We start from the raw sequence: 20,194 nt of genomic DNA on the forward strand, positions 1-20,194 counted from the left end.
GAAGAATCTTGGTGCTCTTCGACGGATTGATTCCCTTTCTTTTACATCCTTCGGCAGAATACCATATTGGACGTAGTCAATGATAGGAAAACACCAATCTCGGGACTCAGACTCAATTTGAGTTGAGTTCACCTCCTTGGCATTTATGTTTCTGTCATCTTCTTCTTTAATATCCATACCGTATATGGGTATGCAGAGTTGATGCGTCCTTACTGTGACTAACAGCTCAGTTTCGGGGGGGCTGCGCAAGTGATACCGGTAGTGCTGCCAGTGCATCCGCATAAGCGTTCTGGAGACGAGGGATGTATTCAATAAAGAATTCTTCAAAAGAATCTGCCATTTTGATGGCCTCCTGGTGGTACGGGATCAGGTCTTGGTTCCTGACTTCATACTCTCCACGGACTTGGTTGACTATCAATTGAGAATCCCCAAAAGCTTCGAGATATTCGACCCCCAACTCCTTTACGTTATTGGAACACGGACTAGTCAGTGAATAAGCCCGAGGCATCACATGCTTCCCCGGGGAAATTAAGACAACTCCAACTCCAGAGGAGACTATAGAACCTCCCGGGGTTATTGTCCTATTAACTGCCCTCGAAGCACCATCGAAATATAATTGCCATACTTGTTGGTGCGACGTAGTGCTAACCTCATGGGTTTCATCTGGCAAATCATCATATACTTTTGCCGTATCCGTTGTCGGGTTTGCCGCCAAAAGATCGACTTTTGCCGTATCCGTTGTCGGGTTTGCCGCCAAAAGATCGCAAATCGCTTGTCCTTTGATCGACTTCGATTGTTTGAAGTACAAATCATACTGGGACAAGAGAAGGGCCCATTTCACTAACCGCTAATTCATAGAGGCCGGTTGCGTCATAAATACCCGTACTGGATTAACGTTAGAAATGACGTAAATCGTCTGTCCAACCAAGTAATGCCGCATCTTTTGCATTGCGAATACCAATACGAGGCATTCTTTCTCAATCATCGGATATCGAGACTCAGCGCCTATCAAGGTCCGACTTAGGTAACTGACTGCCTGTTCATGACCATTATCATCGTCTTGTGCTAGTAAGGCACTTATCGAGTGGTTCATCGCCTTGAGATAAATCAAGAACGGTCTACCTGATTTTGGTGCAACGAGAACAGGAGGATTCGTAAGATATATTTTGATATCTTCAAATGCTTTTTGGCAGGCGTCGTCCCAAATAAATGACACACCTTTCTTGTTTAGCTTAGAGAATGGTTGGCACTTCCCAAAAAGGTTTGAGATGAACCGCCGGATGTAAGCTAAACGCCCTTGCAACCCTCTGAGCTCTCTTAGATTTCTAGGGGGTTGCAGTTCATGTATCGCCTTCACCTTATCAGGATCGATATGTATACCTTTAGTGGTGACGACGAACCCAAGGAATTTTCCGCTGGACATTCCAATGAATGATTTAGTGGGGTTCATCTTCAATTGATGACTTCGCATGAGATCGAACATCGTCTTCAAGTCCTTGATGTGATCTTCTTTGTTGCGGCTTTTTACAACCAAATCATCAACGTAGCATTCGACTGTTTTCCTGAGATGTTCTTGGAAAATCTTAGTCATTGCTCGTTGGTACGTGGAGCCTGCATTCTTTAGACCGAAAGGCATCACCGTGTAGCAAAAGACACCGAGGGGCATTCTGAACGTTGTATGCTTCTCGTCATCTGGGTGCATCTTGATTTGGTTATATCCTGAAAAACCATCAATAAAAGACATTCTCTCAAATCCGCACGTATTGTCGATAATGACATCTGTGATAGGGAGAGGAAAATCGTCTTTTGGACATGCTGTATTCAGGTCCCTAAAGTCGATGCAAATCCTGATTTTACCGTTCTTCTTCATGACTGTGGATGTTGCTCCTCTCGGATAAATCCTGATTCGATCAACTTCTTGACCTCTGCCTCAATGGCTTCCATAATCTACGGACAAAACCGTCTTTGTTGTTGTTTGACAGGTTTGGCATCCGGCTTGATATCAAGGCGGTGCATTGCCACATTGGGGTCGAACCCTGGCATATCTTCATAGTTCCACGCGGAGACGTCAATATATTCCCTAATGAGAGCAATTAATTCCTCTTTCTCATTTGGTGGAAGACTATCGCTGATGAATATAGGCTTTGGGTTGGCCTCATCACCCAAGTTAACTTGGACTATTTTATCTTTAGTGGGGGGTTCCCTCTGTTCGAACCTATCACCATATTGCATGTTCAGGTGATTAACCCACGGGTCTTCCCATGTGGGCATTTGATCATCGTCTTCCATTATGGACGGATCAGCTGTAGCCATGTTCGCCATTAGGGCTTTGAAAGCTTCCCCCAGACTTGTATCGGAATCCCATTCCGAGGCATCTGATGAATTTCCATCTTTGTATTGCTTAGACGATTGGTCATTAATTAACCAGCAGCATTCGTCTTCTGAAGAAGATTCATACCCTAACCCTCGTCCGTATTTATAATAATCATCGGGTTTCCCTTTTGGTACATATGCCGCTTTGGCTGGAATACGAGGACCTCGATCGAAGTATAGACATTCTCCGAGTGTGAAATCATACCCTTGCTTTTCCATGAGCTTGCGCGCTTCCGGACTATACTTAGACAGATGCTGACCAGGTTTGTCGCTATTCTCATCTTCCCTTAAGAAATGGTCTGGCAATGGAAAACCCTCTCCTTTACCATAAATCACCTCTCTTTCGCCTCCTATTTTGGTAGGAATGACCAGGGTGGTTCCGAAAGAATGCTGGAGGTGTTTCTTTGTTACATAGGACGATCGGAGCGGCATATACAAATCGGGATTATCATACAATTCTTTTATCACATCATCAAGAGACAGGGAGTACTCTAAATCGTTATTTATTTTATTATTGGCAAGTTGCCAGTTACAACTGTCCTCTGACATTTGTTCATCGTCAAGGTTGATTACAAAGGGTACAATGTCGTTTAGAACATAACCTCCATTGTAATCAAGTCAAGGTTGATTACAAAGGGTACAATGTCGTTTAGAACATAACCTCCATTGTAATCAAATCCGGCTTCAGTATCAGCTTCTTCTCCGCTGTCCGTGCCATAGGCCGATGATTTAGTATCGGATTCGTTACCATAAAGGAGAGAATCAGTGAAATAATTCTCATACCCTTTGAATGGTTGCTTATCCGCGACCACCGTCCTAACCTTATTATCAATGTCGACATATTTCAAACACTGATGGAGAGTGGAGGGAATTATAACGTTACTATGGATCCAAGGCCGACCCAATAGTAAGTTATATGAAGTTTCGGCATCGATCACATAACATGTGACTTCTGTCTTCAAATCTCCCATTTGACACTTTACCCGGGTCTTACCCAATGGTCTTGACCCGCTAGTGTTGAATCCATAGATAACAGTGCCTGTGGACGCCAACTTGCTAACTGGAATGCCGAGGTTATGCATCAAGCGAAGCGGCATGATACTCACAGCAGAACCTGGATCAACTTGGATTCGGTTGACTTTACTATAGCGGTTGATCGTGGTTCGAATTCTTCGTCTGCATATCCTCTTTGGTGAAAGTAATGCAGGGAAGGTTCTTAGTCGCTATATTGCAGTGTTGACTCAGCGGTTCTGGCTCTTCAGGCACCGGCTTGATTTGAGTCAGAAACACCTCTGAATTGGCCAAAACTTCTTGCAAGGCCTCCCTGGTTTCCTTGGACAACCACAACAACTCATATAGCATTATCCGTGCTGGAATGTTGGCTAGTTGAGCCATTATATCGAAGATTTGCGGAGTTTTTGAGCTTTCCGGTTTGTCTCTTCCAATCAGGCGACTGAAACGAGACTGCTTCGGATTCTGAACCTCCTGGGGATTCTTCTCTTTTGGTTTATTCCCCGGCTGTCGTCGAGCCTCTTCGCTCGGTGTAGGACTCGTAATCACCCCCATCTCCGTGAGAGTTTTGGCTGGTCCCCGTTTATTCACCCCCTGCTCACTAGGTGGTGGATAATTGTAGTGATACTCATTTCCGCTTCTAGTGGCGAAGACTTCTTGTTCTTCTTCGGAGAGCGGGAAAGTAGGAGCTTCATCGCCATCCTCCTCGAAGATTGCGGATGTAGCATTGCAGGACTTGCCTTTACCCTTTCTTCTCGAGGAAGTCACCCACTGTTCGTCTTCAATGAGATCGGGATGAACCCAGAGGATTTCGCCATTTGGGGCTGTGTGTGGCACAAGTCCTTTTTGGCGCTATCCATGTGGGTCATCGTTCACTGTCTTCATTCCTACTTTGGTGATGCGCTTTGGTTTGAACCATGTTGTGGGCACCGATCCAAAGCTGATTCACACTGCGTTCACTCCGACATTCTTGGACGGCTTCGGGGTTATGACGCCTACATCAATGAGCGCCTTGATCTTATCCTTGAGGTGGTAGCACGACTTGGCAGGGTGATGGACCGCTCTATGGTATGCGCAATACTTCGGATCCGTCACTTTGCTAGCCCCTTCTTGATCCACGATCGCTGGCAGTTGGATTTTGTTATTCTCCAACAGGTACTTAAAGATGCCAGGAACTTCATCATCTTTGAACGAGTACTGCCCCCGAGATTGTTGTGGCGCTTGCTGCTGCGGCTATTGCTGAGGTTGCAATTGGAAAGTTTGATTAGCATCAACTGCATTAGCATGTGCCTTACCTTTCCCCCGTGGGATGAAATTCTGTTGCGGAGCATTCGTCTCCTGTTGGCCTCTTTCCGCTTTCTTCCTTCTGAGGAATCACTCGGCTTGCTCTCCTCGGACCTTCAAATCCTTCCAGGTTTTGGACGGTGCTGTCCCCATTGCTTCCAACACATCCAGTGCGAGGTTGTTGTGGCAAGTCTGGAGAATAAACTCCTCAGTGATCGGGTCCCGGCAATTCATCGCCTTGTTCCGGAACCTTTTGACGAAGGTGTCAACCAATTCCCCGTCTTTTTGTTTCTCGTCAAGCAACGACCCGATGGATATCTCGGTGTCGTCGTTGAAGAAGTTAGCGAGGAATTTAGTCTCTATGTCATCCCAGCTGTTCACGCTTCCTGGCTTGAGGCGGCGATACCAATCGAAGGCGGCTCCACGAAGAGTGCCAACGAAGGACCGTACCATCAGAGGCTCATTACCAGAGATAACCCCCAGGTGTGATTTGAAGTAAATCAAATGCTGAGTAGGTGAACCCATCCCATTAAACGGCGTAAAGTTAATTAGATTGAACTTTGCCGGATATGGGATCGATTCCCATTCTCTTGGGTATGGACAAGGAATGTCTGTTTTCTTCATCTCTTGAGCGGAAATCAATGTATTGATTTTGCTCTCGAGGTTTTTAATCTTCAAGTTTTCACCTGTGTTTTCACTAGCATTCTCGTTATCACCCCCTGCATTGACGGGAGGATTATTGGCATTATGAGTCTCATTCGCATTTGTACCCTCATCTTCCAGATTAACCTGGTTACGACGACTTGGCTCGCCTTGCTGGTTCGTCAATGCTTGGATGTTTAGCCATGGCCTCTTCAAGCATCTTGGCCACTTGTTCCGCACTTATCATAAGTGCCTCGTGGGGTTGTCCCTCGCTGGATACTGTATTTTCTGATGTGACAGCAGAGCATGAATCCGATTCTTCATCTTCTGACGATAATCTTGTCCGAACCCTACCATAAGTTCCTCGTATGATGGCTCCGGACTGCAGACGGGTCATCTGCCGGGGTACTTCCGGAATCGACTCGGGATTATCCTGTGTCGACGTCCCTTTGCTGGTCATATTAGTGGTGACCCTCGGGAATTCTCCGTCTTCAACTACCGTTCTTCTTTGTCGGAAACGCCTAGTCCTTGGTTTTGGCGTTTCGGTACTGAGCCTTTCAAAGACCGAAACTCTTTCAGGAACTGTCTTGATGCAGTTACACTCAGGCAATACTGCCCGAATGAGTTTGGAACAGGGGCATTGAGTTTCTTGTTCTCGAGGACTCCTTTTCCTGGTTTTACTCGTACCCCCAACATGATAGTACAACTCATCTGTTTGAAGGTCGGAGTAACCTATCGTGTGTTGGCATGATTTCTCACGTATAACGCTATCGTCATCAGACGACAACGTTTCCTTCCGAGGGCGAACTGCCTTCTTTGGGCTTTCAAAAGTTACGCGCCTCGAAACATGCCTTTGTGGGCGTGAGTTCTCAACGGGCTCCTGGACTTCGATGCACAAATTGGCGTGCACAGCTGCCTTGAACTCCTTGTCATGTTGAGGGTGGTGGCGATCCCCAGCATGTTGAATCGTTCGGGGCTTCTTCATTGGGCCCAAACGTTCTTGAACTGGAGCTTTGCCTCTCTCATCGTGAATTGGACCGAGGCGCTCCAAAACTGGCTTTCTCCTTCGAGATGATTCCGCGGGATCTCCCGAAGAAGCTATTGGAATTACCGGCGACTTTGGTCGGCTCGCTGGAGGTTGAACCTGCTTCGAAGGCTGCACTGATTGTGCCTTAGTCTGAATCACCGCTTCAGACTTCGGCCTCCAAACTTGACGGGTTGGTGGCAATTTCTTGGCCACTTCCTTCTGTAACATTCTACGGGCTTCCTGGACTTGAGCCTGTGCTTGCGCTGATATTGCACAGCGCTTGCGAATGCGCTCTTCGAGTGTCGAACGATTCCGTTTAACACGGACCCATTCGTTCGTTGGTGGCTTAGAAGAGCTGCCATTCATCAGTGGTTGAGGCTGTTTGCCTCTCCTGTTCTTCAGATCCGCGTTGTAGCGGATTGTGGTTGAGGCTGTTTGCCTCTCCTGTTCTTCAGATCCGCGTTGTAGCGGATTCCGTCCGTAGACTCCATCGCTTTTGCGAGTTGCCGCGCCAAGCGTTGACGTCGCCTTTGGCGGGCTCTCTTCGAGAGAGTCACAATGCCCTCAACGGTGGAGGTATCGGCGAGAATAGGGTTGACCTGGTTGGAGGTCGGCGGAACTTCACCCGACGCAACTTTGGCGTCAGCTGGGGTGAGAGCTTCGTTGGCGTTCTGAACTTCTTCGTACCAATGAACTTTTCTCCTGGAGGGGAACTTCTTTGACTTGCGGGGGGAGGTGGATCCGGACGAGGACGAAAGATACTCCTCGAACTTTTGTTGGTCGAATTCATACTCGACCTCCTCCTCAACCGGGATCGAGATCCGCGGCTACGACACGACGATCTCGGCAGCGAGATCGGTGGCTCCCACTGTGGTCGCCAGATTGTTCACGGGAAAAATCGTAGCTTTCATTGAAGTCATTGTACACTCTTTAGTAATAGTTTATCGATTACGAAGATTCGGTCTTTTTATAAGATCCGGTTACAACGAGATCATAAGAAAAAGAAAAAGTTACAATCTTCCTTGTTTGTCGAACGAATCACGAGCTCCTGTTTTGCGGTCACTCGCTTTTGTGGGTTCTTCACCTACGCCGGGGTTAATCCGTAGACCACCGCGCGATCTAGATCCGGTCGGATCTACACGATATAACGGGTGTTATCTCACGAAGGAAATAACAGCCGGGGGTACTATTTCACCAAGGAAATAATAGCCCTAGTAATCGAAATCAACCAAGCGAAATCGAGACTCTTCTTGGGATTAAAAACCAAGTTTTGATCTGGAGGATAACAGTGTAGATCTTAGATCTGATCTCTCTCGAACTCCTGCCTTATTTGGCGTGGATGATCGCCAAGAACCAAGTCTGATATGTCCAAGTCTTCAAATTTCCAAAGCTTCAATCTTTTTAAGTTTTGAGCCTTCAATCCAGCAGAGCTTCGCCTCCTAAAGTTCCAACCCTCCACAAATTAGTCATGCCTAGCCTATTTATAGGCACTCAAACCTGTGCCTTGGCACAGGTGGCCGGCCACCATGTGGCTGGTTTTGGGCCGAGCCACCACTTGGTGGCTTGGCTCACCGAGCCGCCTAGATGGCTTAGTGCCGAGCTCTTTCCCCGGGTTTTCACCGTGTCGTCCGCTGTCCGGTTTTATGGTTTCGTGGTTTATCCAAGTTTTATTGTTGATCTGGACTCTGATTTGGAAGTCCGGATCCCGATTTGGCAGTAAATCTGCCTTGGTGTTTGAGTTCGAATCCGTTCTATGGTTGAATGACTCGTTGACTCCCCGAACCGTTAGCTTGATTCCGCACGCGAATGGATGCATTCCGTGCTTGCGTGTGATTCGTTAACCTCATCGCCTCGTTAATCTGCTTCGTTGCGTGTCACTTGGGTTCGGTGTTGTGGATTGACGCTCGTGTTTAGATACGTCACCCGATGGTTCGTCGGTTTGTGCCGAGCTGTGCTAAGGGACCTATAAGCAGTTTTATACGCCTACAAGGTGTTTGCTTCTTCGCCCGTTTTCCGGTTTCGCAGTTTATCCGAACTTCATTGTTGATCTGGATTCTGATTTGGCAGTAAATCTGCTTTGGTGTTCGATTTCGAGTCCGCTCCCGATCTTGTTTGATGTGGTGGACCCTACGGTTGGATGACTCGTTGATTCATCGACCCGTTAGATTGATTGGGCACACGATTGGATGTATTCCGTTGTTTACGTGCGGTTCGTTAACCTCGTCGCCTCGTTAATCCGCTTCGTCGCGTGTCACTTGGCTTCGGTGTTGTGGTCTAACGATCATGCTTGGATATATCGCCCGATGGTTCGTTGGTTTGTCGAATCACCGTGCCGAGCTGTGTTAAGGGACCTATAAGTAGTTTTATACGCCTACAGATACCCCCTCCAAAGTATTTCAGCCTCATTCTTTTATAGAAGAGTCTGGAATACTTTGGATATGATTGTCCCAACCTTCAATCGGTGTAACGGGACCTTGGAATGGCTTCTATTCTTGATTCTTTTAATTCTCCAGGCTATTCGGTGCTTTGTCGAATGTCTGAAAGAGTTTCGGTGCTGCATTTATTGTCTGACCGTTGTCGGAATTTTGAACTTGAAGTCAATTCCTGATTTTCTGATCTTTAGCTCGTGTTTGCTGTTTCAACATAGAACCGACCATCGATTGTTGGCGTTGAGTCTTCATTTGCAACGCGTTGTCCGGCATTTGACACAGTTTATACTCGTACGTCTGCTGGAGTCTTGAGAAGCAGTTTATACTCTTATACTTTTCGGAGTGTTGTTGAGTTATCCTTAAGAATATTTTTAGAAAAATACTCTCCAGAAACTTCTCAACAAAAAATAGGGAATAGTTTATACTCGTATACCTTATTGGAGTATACACAGTTTAAGCTCTTAATATTGTTGGATAATCGAGTCACGAGACCAGCTAACAGAGCTGATGCGTCAATGACTCGCATTTATAGAATTTTTGGCAAATCCTCAACCATCAACGGGTTTGATGAGCCTTTACCGACTGCCGTTTGAGTCGGGCTACCATGCGGATTGTTTAAGTCCGTTCCACATGTGATGTTAAGCTAAAAGAGTTAACCCTTTTAGTGCTACGTGTTTAAGTCCGTTCCACATGTGATGTTAAGCTAAAAGAGTTAACCCTTTTAGTGCTACGATATTGAATGCGTAGACTTCGTCTTTTTCCTGTGAAAAGACTAAACAGCAACGTGTATCAGACGTTGACTTAGGATTTTTGGCAAATCCTCAGCCTTCAACGGATTTGACGTGCTCTTACCGATTACCGTTTGAATCGGGCTAGCATGCGGATTGTCTCAATCCGTTCTGCATGTAACGTTGTGCTAAGAGAGTGAATTCTCTGAGACTTTGTGCTATGATGTCGAATACATAGGCTTCTACCCGGCGACGCGTGTTAGGCGTTGACTTTAGGATTTTTGGCTAACCCCAAGCCTTTAACGGATTTGATTAGCCTTTACCGACTACCGTTTGAGTCGGGCTAGCATGCGGATTGTCTAAATCCGTTCCGCATGTAACGTTGTGCTAAGAGAGTGAATTCTCTTAGACTTTGTGCTATGATGTTGAATACGTAGACTTCGCCATTGTTACGGGAATAGGCTAACCGGCAACGTGTATTAGACGCTGACTTATCCCTACTTAGGCTTCGAGATAAAAGTCCCCAGAATCAGGTTCTGGTATCTTCTTGGCCAGTAAAAGACTAACCCGGCGATGCGTGTTAGGCGTCGGCATATCCTTTCTTAGGATTCAGGATGAAATTCCCCATGCGTGTAAGACATGGATTTTGGTGTTATTAAAAACAACCTACCACAATGTTGAATATGTGGGCGGGTGTTCTTTTTAACGGTTAAGAACTAACCGGCAGCGCGGGTTAGGCGCAGACTTATCCCTGCTTAGGTTTCAGGATAGGATACCCCAGAATCGATCTCTGGTGTCTTTTTCTACGGAGAAAGACTAAACCGGCAATGCGTGTTATGTGTTGACTTATCCCTGCTTAGGATTCGGGATAAAATTCCCCGTACCTGTGAGGCACGGATTTTAGGAGTTAAAAAAAAAGTGGTGTTTTCTCTTGGGGCAAATACGAACCCGAAATAGGAGAGGAAGAATTTTATATTCTATCTCCCAATACTGAAGAGGAAAAATTTTATATTCTATCTCCAGTTGGAAAGGAGACTCGAGGTGGGATCTCCATCCCCAGAATCCGAAAAGGTAAGACTAGGAGTGGGATCTCCACTCCGAGAATCGAAAAGATTCGGATAACCCTAACTGTCGGAAGGTTTGATTACCGAACTAAAGATGAATTTCTCATTTATCGAGAGTGAGTTGTGGTTTTGGTCCTAACTGTAGGAAGGTTTGACCAAGCGAGAGTTTGAGATGACCCTAACTGTAGGAAGGTTTGATCACTCGATTTGAAAGTGGACCTCTCGTTCATTGGAGGAATCGGGAGGGGATTTTGATTATGGTCCTAACTGTAGGAAGGTTTGACCAAGTGGGAGTGGGAGTACAAATTACAATGGGAGTGTTGATTTGTACAAGTCACTCAGAGGAGGTTCCTAATGTTAAGTGACAAATACTTAACACGGAAGGTTTAACAATCATCAATGATTAGGATATTAAAATTCCAAATACTACGTTCGGACTTAACAATAGGAATGTTGAGTGCACAGACGCATTGGGAGTTTGAGTGGATTCAACCGAAAAGAATTTTTGGTGGTCCTAACGTCAATTAGTCTGATCGGTGGGGGGATTTTGTGATGGAAGACTGTGAGTTGTCAAACACCAATGGGAATTTTGTGAGGAAAGATTGATCCAACGAAGTGATCGAATCTCGTCTCAGCAAAAGAGTGTTCGGAAATCACAGTGATAATTTAGTGTTTATCACTTTGTTTGTAATGATCGGGTTATCCCTAAGAAAGTATTCTTCCGGGAACTTCCCGTTACATGAATCATCCACCCCCAGCTTCTTCGTGAAACTGAGTTTATCATTGCATTCGGTTACATGATCGGGTTATCCTTAAGAATATTACGTATAAAATTCTCCAGGAACTTCCCTTCAACGGTAGGAAATAGTTTAGACTCATATACCTATTAAAGTATCAGGAAGCAGTTTAACCTCTTATACCGGTCGGAGGATTGAGAAGCAGTTTATACTCTTATACTTGTCGGAGTCTAGAAAGGAGCAGTTTATACTCTTATACTTATCAGAGTGTTGCCGTTCTCATTTGGCTTATCCTAGCGCTATGACGCCGGCTTCAACCAAGGTTTGGATGATATTGTTTAAAGTAAAGCAAGTCTTGGTGGGATGGAGGATCCTCCTATGGTACGCACAGTACTTCGGATCCATAGTATTGCCAACTTCCTCCTGATTTGTGATGGGTGGCAGCTTAATCTTGTTGTTTTCAAGAAGGGTCTTGAAGATGGGTGGAACGTTTTCGTTCTTGAATGAGTACTCTTTTTGGAGCCTCGAATCTGAAGTCTTCTACTGTCTTCGGGGTTGCTGTTGCGACGTCTGATTAATATCAACAACCGTTGTAGGTGCCTTCCATTCCTCATGGGAAATGAGACTCGGATTCAGAGAGTTAGCCATCGGTCGGCTTCTTTCGACCTTCTTCCTTCTGAGGAATCGCTCGGCTTGCTCTCCTCGGACCTTCAAATCCTTCCATGTTTTGGACGGTGCTGTCCCTATTGCTTCCAACACGTCCAATGTGAGGTTGTTGTGGCAAGTCTTGAGAATGAACTCCTCAGTGATCGGGTCACGACAGTTCATTGTCTTGTTCCGGAACCTTTTGACAAAGGTATCAACCAATTCCCTGTCTTTTTGTTTCTCGTCAAGCAACGACCCGAAGGATATCTCGGTGTCGTCGTCGAAGAAGTTAGTGAGGAATTTAGTCTCCAGGTCCTCCTAGCTGTTCACACTTCCTGGCTTGAGGCGGCGATACCAATCGAAGGCGACTCCACGAAGAGTGCCAACGAAGGACTGTACCATCAGAGGCTTATTACCAGAGATAACCCCTAGGTGTGATTTGAAGTAAATCAAATGCTGAGTGGGTGAACCCTTCCCATCGAAGGCGTGAAGTTAATTAGATTGAACTTCGCCGGATACGGGATTGATTCCCATTCTCTTGGGTATGGACAAGGAATGCCCGTCTTCTTCATCTCTTGAGCGGAAATCAACGTATTGATTTTGCTCTTGAGGTTTTTAATCTTCAAACTTTCACCTGTATTTTCGTTAGCATTCTCGTTACCACCCCCTGCGTTGACGCGAGGATTATTGGCATTATGAGCTTCATTCGCACCTGTGTCCTCATCTTCCTGATTAACCTGGTTACGATGACTTGGTTCGCCTTGCTGGTTTGTCAGTGCTTGGATTTGTTGGTCATGCATTTCTCTCATATTCTGCATGGCCATCTGCATTTCGAACCTGAAGCTCTCCTGTTGTTTAGCCATGGCTTCTTTAAGCATCTTGGCCACTTGTTCCGCACTTATCATAAGTGACTCGCGGGGTTGTCCCTCGCTGGATACCGTATTATCTAATGCGGCCGCAGAGCCGGCATCCGATTCTTCATCTTCTGAAGGTAATTTTGTCCGAACCCTACCGTAAGTTCCTCGTTTGATGGCTCCAGACTGCAGACGTGTTACACGCCGGGGTGCTTCCTGAATCGACTCGGGATTATCCTGTGTCGATGTTCTTTTGCTGGTCATATTAGTGGTGACCCTCGGAAATTCTCCATCCTCGACTACCGTTCTTCTTTGTCGAAAACGCCTAGGCCTTGGTTTTGGCGTTTTGATACTGAGCCTTTCAAAAACCAAAATTCTTTCGGGGACTGTCTTGATGCAGTTGCACTCAGACAATACTGCCCGAATGAGTTTGGAACAGGCGCATTGAGTTTCTAGTTCTCGAGAACTCCTTTTCCTGGTTTTACTCGTATTCCCAACACGATAGTACAACTCGTCGGCTTGAAGGTCGGAGTAACCTATCGTGTGTTGGCACGACTTCTCAGGTATAACGTTATCATTATCAGACGACAATGTTTCCTTCTGAGGGCGAACTGCCTTCTTTGGGCTTTCAAGAGTCACACGCCTCGAAACATGCCTTTATGGGCGTAAGTTCTCAACAGGCTCCTAGACTTTAATGCGCAAATTGGTGCGCATAGCTGCCATGAACTCCTTGTCATGTTGAAGGTGGCGGCGACTCCCAGCATGTTGAGTCGTTCGGGGCTTCTTTATCGAACCCAAACGTTCTTGAACTGGAGCTTTGCATCCCTCATCGGGAAGTGGACCGAGGCGCTCCAAAACTGACTTCTTTCTTCGGGTTGATTCTGCGGGATCTCCCGAAGTAGCTAATGGAATTACCGGTGATTTAGGTTGGTTCGCCGGAGGTTGAACTTACGTTGAAGGCTGCAATGATTGTTCCTTAGCCTGAATCGCCGCTTCAGACTTCAGCCTCCATACTTGGAGAATTTGTGGCGGCTTCTTGGCCACTTCCTTCTGCAGTCTTCTGCGGGCTTCTTGGACTGGAGCCCGTGCTTGCGCTGACAGTGCGCGGCGCTTGTGAATGCGCTCATCAAGTGTTGAACGATTCCGTTTGACACGGATCCATTCATTCGTTGGCGGCTTGGAGGAGCTGCCATTCATTGGTTGTTGAGGCTGTTTGCTCCGTTTGACACGGATCCATTCGTTCATTGGCGGCTTGGAGGAGCTGCCATTCATCAGTTGTTGAGGCTATTTGCCTCCCCTGTTCTTTAGATTCGTGTTATAGCGGATCCCATCAATGGATTCCATTGCCTTCGCAAATTGTCGTGCCAAGCGTTGACGTCGCCTCTGGCGGGCTCTCTTTGAAAGAGTCACTACTCCCTCAGTGACGGAGGAATTGGCAAGAACAGACTTGACCTGGTTGGAGGTCGGTGGAGCTTCACCCGATGCAACTTTAGCATCAATTGGGGTGAGATCTTCGTTGGTATTCTACACTTCTTTGTACCAACAGACTTTTCTCCTAGAGGAGAACTTCTTAGACTTGAGGGGGGAGGTGGATCCGGACGAGGATGACAGATACTCCTCGAACTTTTGTTGGTCGAATTCATACTCGACCTCCTCCTCGACCGGGATTGAGATCCGCGGCTATGACGCAACGATCTCGGCATCAAGATTGGTGGCTCCTACTGTGGTCGCCAGATTGTTCGCGGGAAAAATTGCTTTCATTGATGTCATTGTTTTCTTAAGCAACAGTTTATCGGTTACAAAAGATCCGGTCTTTTTATAAGATACGGTTACAACAAAATCAAAAAGATTACAACTTTCCTTTTCTGGAACAAATCACAAGATCCTGATTTGCGGTCTCTTGCTTGTGTGGGTTCTTTGCCTACGCCAGGGTTAATCCGTGGACCACCGCGCGATCTTGATCCGATCGGATCTACACGGTATGACGGGTGTTATTTCACGAAGGAAATAACAGCCGAGGGATTATTTCACCAAGGAAATAATAGCCCTAAGTAATCGAAATCGAACAAGCGAAATCGATACTCTTCTCGGGATCAAAAAACCAAGTTTTGATCCAGAGGATGACCGTGTGGATCTCAGATCTGATCTCTCTCGAACTCCTGCCTTATTTGACGTGGATGATCGCCAAGAACCAGATCTGAAAAGTCCGAGTCTTCAAAGCTCCAAAACTCCAAAGTTTAGCTCTCAATCCAGCAGAGTTTTCACCTCCAAAAGTNGTGGCTCGGTTTTGGCCGAGCCCTCCAGGTGTTTGCTTCTTCACCCGTTTTCCGGTTTCGTGGTTCATCCGAACTTCATTGTTGATCTGGACTCTGATTTGGTAGTTTGGATTCTGATTTGGCAGTAAATCCGCTTTGGTGTTCGAGTTCGAGTCCGCTCCCGATCTTGTTTGATGTGGTGGACCCTACGGTTGGATGACTCGTTGATTCATCGACCCGTTAGCTTGATTGGGCACGCGATTAGATGTATTCCGTTGTTTGCGTGCGGTTCGTTAACCTCGTCACCTCGTTAATCCTCTTCGTCGCGTGTCACTTGGCTTCGGTGTTGTGGTCTAACGATCATGCTTGGATATATCGCTCGATGGTTCGTTGGTTTGTCGAATCACCATGCCGAGCTGTGTTAAGCGACCTATAAGCAGTTTTATACGCCTACAGTTATTTGGATGCATCTTTATTTGATTATAACCAGAAAATCCATCCATTAAGGACATTCTCTTAAACACACATGTATTGTCGATGATAACATCAGTGGTGGGAAGAGAGAAATCGTCCTTCGGGCAGGCGGTGTTAAGATCTCTAAAGTCGATACAGATCCTGATTTTTCCCATTCTTCTTAAGGACCGGAACAATGTTGGCAAGCTATTAAGGATGTTGCTCCTCCCTAATAAAACCCAAGTCAATAAGCTTTTTAACTTCAGATTCGATCGCCTCCATAATTTGCGGACGAAACCGTCTTTACTGTTGTTTGACAGGTTTAACATCTGGCTTAATGTTGAGGCGGTGCATTACCACATTTGGATCAAGTCCTGGCATATCTTTATAGTTCCAGGAAAAAACATCGATGTGTTCCCTAATGAGGGCAACAAACTCTTCTTTCTCATTTGGCGGGAGGCCATTGCTAATGAATATTGGCTTCGGGTTATCCTCATCACCCATGTTCACCTGGGTTACTTGGTCCTCAGTAGGAGGTTCCCTTTGTTCAAACCTATCACTGTACTATATATTCAGGTGATGAACCCAAGGGTCTTTCCAAGTTGGCATTTGATCATCTTCCTATATTGTGACGGGGTCGATCTTAGTCATGTTTGACATTAGTCTTTTGAACATTTCTCTAAGACTAGCGTCGGAGTCTCATGCTGAAGAATGGGAAGAATATCCGTCTTTACCCTTATTAGCTATTTGACTGATTACTTGCCAGTAGCACTCATCATCGGATGAGGAGACATAGCCTAAACCTCTTTTGTAGCTATAATAATTATCGGGTTTTCCTTTTGGTACATAGGCCATACGAGGTGGAACTCGCAGACCTCGACCAAAATAAAGACCTTCCCCAAGTGCGAAGTTATATCCTTATTTTTCCATGAGATTGCGTGCTTTTGAGCCGTATCTGAATTAATGAGGAGCAGATTTTGCTGGGTCCTTTTGTTTTGATGTTGATTAACAAACAATTTACAACTAATATTGGTTGTATAGTGTTTGTGTTTTGTGTTTATTCTAGGCAAACAATATGTTGGAGGACGGATGGAATCGAGCATTCACGATCAAATCCAATGGAGGTTGGCGGAATTGTGGAGTGAAGCAATACAATTAAAGTTAAAAATTCAAGTTCAAGCTTCATCCGCAAGTTTACCAAGTTAAGCTTATTGAAGACCCTCATCAAGCTTGGGTAATTTAGTTTAGGTTTTATACTTGAGTGTAGATACTTTAAGCTCATATATACACACACACGTATTTGGTTTTTATATATAGTTATATATATATACACATTTTGGTTTTATCCACAAATAAAGTTTTTACAAATAAATTCCAAAAAATGTTTATACATGTGGATAAGTTGTTTTGGTATTATAGATATGAAATAAGAATTTTATTTATACACATCTCATTTGTTTCATATTCTATTGTATTTGCAAAAATATTGTGTTTTTAGTTTATAGACTAAACATTCACTGTATACATCTTTTATTATGTTTATAAAATCATTTTGTAAAGTTTCAAAACATGATTTAGCTAAAATATCAAAAACATGTGTTTTGTATTTTTATGTTTTGGACTAGTTTTAAAAATGATAAGATTTTACTTTTGGGAAGCGCAATTCTAAAAATTCCTTTTGTAACATGTTTATTATCATGTTTATAATCATATCCCAAAGTTTTACATTCTTCAGAATTTGTTTGCTATTTTTAAAAGCATTTTAAAATTAGATTTCTTCTTTAAACAGGCTGTATATCTGTTATCAGTCGAATGGTCAGTCGACTGATGAAATTAATCGACCGATCAGTCAACTGAAGAAAGTGTCTGTAATTTAAAAAAGTTTCTGTTTTGTTTTGGTCGAATGACCAGTCGACTGATAAGGTCATCAGTCAACTGATAAGGTCCGTCAGTTGATTGATGAGGTGGAAAACGCCTCTAACGGTCAGCTCATCAGTCGACTGATGAAAGCCGTCAGTCGACGGATGCTATAACGGCTAGTTTTTTCCAGCATGTTCCAGTTTTGGGTTTTTGGTCTTTTTGCTTTGATTTTCTTGTGTTTTGGGGTCTCTATAAATACCCCTCATACCTCAGACCAATTTTGGTCTTTTTGCTTTGATTTTCTTGTGTTTTGGGGTCTCTATAAATACCCCTCATACCTCAGACCAAAAATAACCCAAGAGAATGTTTTAAGAGAGTTTAACAAGGGTTTTAAAGTTTGGTTTAAGTTTGTTTAAAAAGCTTTTAAGCAATTTTTAAGTTTCAGTTTGTGAAGAGAATTTCACAAGAGCAAGTAGAGATCATCCTTTGGTGTTTGAGCATTCACTCTTCTCCCTATCTCTTGTTATCATATAGAGAAGTTTTTCTAAACTCAATCAAGCTATTTTATATGTTTTATTTTTATTTCCATAAGTTAGAATTTATTTGAGTTTAGTTTTGATTTACTGATTGTTTACACACACAACCATTGAGCTTATTGTATTTTTATACATTGTATAATTTGGGTTGTGGGGTTTGTGTCACATTGAGTGTGAGCTTACATAGAGTTCTCATCCTTTGTAGAGCACAAACTTTGTTGTAATTGTGCGTTAATTATGAGGTTCACTTTGTATTACACTAGTACACCAAGAGGAGTGTGTGGTGAGAGACGAGATCGTACCGAGAGGGGTGGGGTAGGTGGTAATGCCTAGAGAGAGGATGTAATTCCTAACACTTGAGGGAGACATGAGCTAGAGACCAACACTTGATGTGGTAGTTAGTGTAGTTACATTGTGAGTGATTGTAAAGTTTTCGGTGAGCTAAAAAACTGAGTGTGATGTGTAAACGATATTCGGGTGAGCATAGAAAACCCGACTATGATAGTGGAGATCTCCTCAAGGTGAGGAGCAGGGACGTAGATCGTGGGGACCGAACTCTGTAAACATATTTTTTGTTTGTGATTACATTGGCGCACTTATTTCTGTGTTTATATCTTTATCGCCATTCTCTCATTGTTTATTTTATCCCACTATATTGTTTACTCTTATGTTTATATCCTTGCATATATTGTTAGGACTCATGTATATGAGCCTACTTTTGAATCTTGTTTTGATGATTTTGCAAACAATTTATAATATGTTTTTCAATATTTGTTTGTTGTTTCAGGTTGAGTAACTCAAGAGTTTCATTTTTGTAGAAGCTTATTCAACTCATTCAAATCCAAGATTTAGCTTCTCATGCATATCATCTTGGTACAACTAGCATAGGACTTTATGTTGTGTGAATATATCTCAAGCTCAATATACATATAACACACACATTTGTTTTTAATGTGATTTTGTCAATATACTGAGATATCACTGTATAGACTTATTTTCAGCTATATACAATTTTTCTTAAGTCTACAAATTCATTTAAAAAGGCCTCATATCCTTGTTTATCTCAGTTGTTCAAAACTAAGAAAGTTTTACACTTATATTACATGTTTTAGCAAAACTATGAGATTTTTACAAACAGTGAATCACGTTTGGAAAATTCCTTTTGGAACATACTCATATATATGTTTATAAACTATTCTCCAAATTTTACATTTTTTGGAATTTATTTGATAATTTTTAACATGGTCCAAAGTTTATCTTTTCTGTATTTTTCTGTTCTGTGCACGTATAGTCGACTCATAAGTCAACTTATAAGTCGACTTACGAAGTGCAGCGGGATTGCTTTTTTATCTGCTGAGTCGACTCATATAAGTCGACTCATGAGTCGACTCATAAGTCGACTTATCAGAGAGCCATTGCACAGTAACGGCTAGTTTTCGGTTTTATGTGTTTGTGGCTTTTTGGTCTTTTTCCTTGGGCTTTAGCTGATGAATTGAGATGCTATATATACCCATATGTTCTGAACTCTTTGAATTAACCTAGAAGATTCCTTAATCAAGTTTTGAAAGAGTTTAATTTGTGTTTAAGAGGTGTTTAAGCCTTGTTTGGTTTGAAAAAGAGTTTGCATTACAAAAGAGGAGCTTGCATCATTTATTGGGGAGTTCATCCTCAATATCCAATCATCCTCTCTTTGTAGAGAAGTTTTCCTAACTCAACTTTCTAGCATTTATTTCTTGTTAATCTTATTGCTAGTTCTTATTGAGTTAGATTTTATTTAAACTCATTTATCACACACTCTTTTTGAGCTTTATTATATTTCATATAATATATTGGTGGGTAGTGGTGTGTGATTTAGTGAGAGTGAGCTTAATTGAGTTCTCATTAATTAGAGAGAACAATCATTATTATATTGTGCTAATTGAGAGATCAATTGTAATACACTTGTACACCGAGAGGAGTGTGTGGTGAGGACGGAGTCAATACCGAGAGGAGTGGCATCGGTGGCCTAGTGAGAGGTGATAATTCTGAGCACTTGAGGGAGTCGATACGTGAGGACCAACACTTGAGGTTGTAGCTTGTGTATGTACATTGTGAGATTTTGTGAGAGTTGTCGGTTAACTTGATAACCGAGTGTGTAAAGAAGTTTCGGCTTCCAAACCCGGTGTGTCGTGATAGTGAAGTTCTCCTCAAGGTGAGGAGCGGAGACGTAGGTCGTGAGGACCAAACTCCATGATCATATCTTGTGTTTGAGTTTCCCTTGTGTACTTTTATCTTGTGCTTGTATTTTACATTCTAG

General features: G+C 43.8%; 1 protein-coding gene across 1 annotated transcript in view; it reads left to right on the forward strand.

Moving 5' to 3' along the window:
- LOC109846162 overlaps positions 1 to 20,194 on the forward strand; it is a 141,142-nt gene that overhangs the window by 56,390 nt on the left and 64,558 nt on the right. Inside the window, exon 2 of the mRNA XM_020415384.1 lies at positions 18,686 to 18,690. Within this exon, the coding sequence (XP_020270973.1) occupies positions 18,686 to 18,690 (5 nt within the window). The remainder of the gene's footprint in view (positions 1 to 18,685; positions 18,691 to 20,194) is intronic.

This window comes from Asparagus officinalis, chromosome 6, assembly GCF_001876935.1.
Source record: "Asparagus officinalis chromosome 6, Aspof.V1, whole genome shotgun sequence".
Taxonomy (NCBI): Eukaryota; Viridiplantae; Streptophyta; class Magnoliopsida; order Asparagales; family Asparagaceae; genus Asparagus; species Asparagus officinalis.